Source organism: Cupressus sempervirens, chromosome 6, assembly GCF_028749045.1.
Source record: "Cupressus sempervirens isolate cs-2001-9-10 chromosome 6, ASM2874904v1, whole genome shotgun sequence".
NCBI classification, from domain to species: Eukaryota; Viridiplantae; Streptophyta; class Pinopsida; order Cupressales; family Cupressaceae; genus Cupressus; species Cupressus sempervirens.
The window spans coordinates 609,998,513-610,002,954 of record NC_143123.1 but is presented as its reverse complement, the minus strand read 5'-3'; the positions used below and the strand labels follow the sequence as shown (position 1 = coordinate 610,002,954).

General features: G+C 36.4%; 1 protein-coding gene across 1 annotated transcript; it reads right to left on the bottom strand.

The window, feature by feature from the left end:
* Nucleotides 1-2,066: 2,066 nt before the first annotated feature.
* LOC149553713 (E3 ubiquitin-protein ligase ATL42-like) lies at nt 2,067-2,633 on the bottom strand. The gene has a single exon (XM_089790372.1). It carries the CDS (start codon nt 2,631-2,633, stop codon nt 2,067-2,069), a length of 567 nt encoding a protein of 188 aa, XP_089646498.1.
* Between the last annotated feature and the right edge of the window lie 1,809 nt (nt 2,634-4,442).

The following is a 4,442-nucleotide window of genomic DNA, read 5'->3' as shown; positions in this document are numbered from 1 at the left end:
TTCAGGTGATCCGTCCTCAGATTAAGTTTAATCTTGTAGTCATCAAGACTGCCTTCTTCTCTCTATCAAGCTCCATACTCTAGAATATCTGTACGCCTAAGATCAAACTTGAAAACTCTAATAGTTGTAGTTGAGAAATTGAAACCTCGAGTCATCTTAGGGACGCTCTTTGGCATCAAGTGGGCATAATGTTGGGACAAAAAGAAAAAGGGATTGCATTCTCAAAATCTATTATTCAATATTCGGTAACAAGCAATGCTACAAGCAAGCTGTCTGCATTACATAACCGTTATAAACACCCAAAAGATGCCCAATTGTTCAGTGATGAAATTGAACAATACATTTCAAAAATTGTGTTTGAACACTACTATAGTTACTACCAACAACATAGTTCAACGACAAATTGAACCAAATACCCTCGGAACTCTTTGGACACACCACTACCCGACACCCCCGTATTGCGGGCCCAACAACAACTGTAATAATCGATCTGTTCTCCCAAAACTATCTTCCTTATTTGCATTGCGAAATACAAAACCTTCTCTGAAGAGGGAAGGATCTTCTTGACACTCTGCTGCCTTGGAGCGAATCGATTGAGACGTAGAGAACAGTAAACAGAAGGAAAAAAAATGCCTGTGAATTAATCCATTGACTCCCTATCTTTAATACCTATTTTATAAACAGATCTTAAAAAGCGGAAACATCTTCGGAACTAAGAAGGCAATTTCCGAAAACCGAAAGATTTTTCAAACATTACAACCAGATTTTGCAAAATGGAAAGATCTTCGAAACTTCAGAGGCAAATTTCAATTCTAAAACTTGAAAAGGCCTGAAAACCCGACTAATTTCCGTTTCGTCCAATCACAAATTAGTAATAACCACATCATATTTGTTTTTTTAAATATTTCGTCTGGGAACATTATGCTACGACATTGTCCAAGCCAAAAAATAAATATATTAGGGCACTAAAAAGACTTCATCGAAAACATTAATCCAATCCCTGCCTTAACACGGCAGGGACTAAGAAAAAGTAATGTCACATAAACACAATTCTGTTTGTTCGATAGTCCTTTTCGAAAATGAATATCACTTGTCTGTAGCTTGGCTTTTGCACGAACATGGACTAATATGAACTACCGACTATTATGAACTACTTTTGGTGGCCATCACATCACTATTTAAAGATTTCTCACTATCAGATTATTGCACGTATCATAAATGTCATAGGGTATGGAAAATGCATGGAATGGTAGGTTAAAAGAACCTATGAGCTTTTGTCGACAATCGCATCAGTCTATTCTGTTTCAATCATAAATGTCCCACACCATGGAAAATGCATGGAATAGCAGCTTAAAAACTATTATGAGCTATTGCGACCATTCACATCAGAATCTATTATGTTTAAAGTATTATCTCTTTTGAAAGAGGGTCTTACATTTTCTACTTCTAAGAAGAAAATATAAAGCCCTCTTCCAGAAGAGTAAATACTTAACTTATTTTATTTTGAAAAAACAAGTTTATAATGGTATTTTCTCTAATCATGTATAATATTTGGATCTTGAAAATGTTGGTACTTGAGAAAGGTTGTGCTTTTGTCTTCATAGTATCATAGATGAAAAAAGTTTACATGTTATATTCAACTTCCTAATTTAATGAAAAACAGAGGATTTAATTGTTGCGCTACCAACAATAGTAAAGACTAGAGCTTCGTAATTGTAAAATCTGAATCAAACAGCAAAAGAAAGTCTTCCACAATAGAACCAAAATCAGTACTTTTAAGCTTTATTTACCTCTAAATTAAAAAAAAATGCGTTGAAATCACTATGAACTACTCCAATATTAAACAATTAAGCCAAACAAAATGTAATGTCCCACATTAAACCATTTATGGTGGCTATTTAATCAGAATTCTAATCAGAGGGAGAAAGCATGTTCACGAAATAAAATCAAATGTTATTTCAAATTTCTTTCTATATGATCAATGGTAATACCCCTTTTATTGCGGGAGAACAATATCGACACACAAGGTTCAAAGTGAAAAACAAAAACTCTTGTTTCTGATAAATTTAAGCGTTGGCAAGAGGGACAGCAATTTGTGGCAATGGCCTTGCCCCTGATGCTCCTTGATCCACGTTACTCGCGGCAACCTGATCTTCCACGGCATCAGTACAAATGGGCTCTTCCTGAAATGGACCATCTCTTCCATGATCTTTTTCCATGTCCAAGATACATGAAGATGTACTGGGTTCCACTCTGGTTCTACAAACAGGGCAACAAGTGTGCAAACGAAACCATACATCTATACAATCCTTATGAAAGTAGTGATTACAGTCGGGCAACAATTTCACTATGTCAGAGTCCACAAAATCAGAGAGGCAGACAGAACACAGCTGTTCTTCTTGTGATTCGTACTCAAATACTGGAAGGCCCTCCAATACATTACTTTCCAAGCCCTCATAATCCACATTTGATGCCGGAGTCTCTTCAATCGCCCAACTCAACTCTAGATCATCGGTGACTGTATTAGAAGATGTATTCCGTCTCAGGCAATATGCAGCGATGAGAAAAGTTGGTAAAATGACTAGAAAAAGAACACCACTGCAAAACACAGCTTGTATTAAACTCTGATCCATGTAGAAAACCCTAATTCTGCCCGCTCACAGATTTTAAATACTATGATATCTGATCTCAAAAATTCTTTGGTCATCTATTTGGGAGTTTCAATCTCTCTAACATTGCAAATAATTAGCAAAAAGAAAAAACCCTAATTCTGAGTCACAGATTTTTGAATACAATGATATATGATCTCAAAGTACTTTGATCATTCAGTTGGGAGATTCAATCTCTCTATCATTGCGAATAAGCAGAAAACGAAAAAAACCCATTTGGTCAATGATGGTAAACCCTAATTCTGGGTCAAAAATATAGATATGCCGATATTTGATCTCAGAAGCCCGTGATCATCAGTTTGGAATTTCATTCTCTAAACTTGCAAATAATAAGAACAAAGATAAACCCAGTTGGGTATGAATGATAAACACAAGAAGATTTAGAGGCTGTTGGTGGTGAACACAAGAAAGGAATATGACTCTCTCTGTCGGTATGCCAAAAGTCTATGACCATTGATTATTCTACTGCTTTTAGATAATCTCGAGGCGACCTGCACGACGTAATCAGAGTTCTTATTAGTCTTGTCATCGCGCGTCAGTAATTTATTCCTAGGGTCCCTCTTTGTAAGTAGATTACAAAATTAATTTGATATGTGCATTACAAAATGAAGAAATGTGTGAATTTCAAGGTGTAGAGTTTGTATTTATTAGATTAATATAATAAATATAATCTTGGAAATTAGTGTTGCATAGTTACATTAGGATATGGTGATTAGTATGGGTTTTTGTTCTTTTAAAGGACAAATAGTCATTTTTATTAATTTAAATAGTAAAATTATATATTCACAAAAATGTCGGGGATACATATAGATCATTCCCCGAGCTCAAGGATGGAAAGTCTAAATTTTTTAATGTTTTGTATTTAAGGTTAATATAAGTGATGGATGAAAATAAATGGGGTACGATTCCTATGTATTATATATTTGAACAAGTACCAAAGTGTGATGTGAATATCAGGATTTAACTGTGTGATTTTGAGTCAAACTCGATGACCCATGTTTCATGAGTAGTGATTCAACATGAATCCATCTCTCATGAGAATAAATGGAACACTTAGCACTCATTGGATCTAGGTGATGCTCACAGGGGTGAAGCACCGGGACTTCCCGGGAGGTCACCCATTCCAGTACTACTCCAGCCTGAGCGCGCTTAACTACGGAGTTTCCTCCACAATTAAACCCAAAGCTTGCAACCCCATTTGCAAAACCTTCACCAAGTGTTGTGCCTTATGAACCATTCATTAGAAAGCCCCTTAAGCTCATCAATTGATAAGTAGGAGATGATTTCCACAGCTAGTCAAATTGTGATGTGAATATCAAGATTTAACTGTGTGATTTTGAGTCAAACTCGATGACCCATGTTTCATGAGTAGTGATTCAACATGAATCCATCTCTCATGAGAATAAATGGAACACTTAGCACTCATTGGATCTAGGTGATGCTCACAGGGGTGAAGCACCGGGACTTCCCGGGAGGTCACCCATCCCAGTACTACTCCAGCCTGAGCGCGCTTAACTACGGAGTTTCCTCCACAATTAAACCCAAAGCTTGCAACCCCATTTGCAAAACCTTCACCAAGTGTTGTGCCTTATGAACCATTCATTAGAAAGCCCCTTAAGCTCATCAATTGATAAGTAGGAGATGACATGGGTCATCGAGTTTGACTCAAAATCACACAGTTAAATCCTGATATTCACATCACAATTTGACTAGCTGTGGAAATCATCTCCTACTTATCAAGTACCAAAGTATTATGTAGTGTCTAAGTACTTG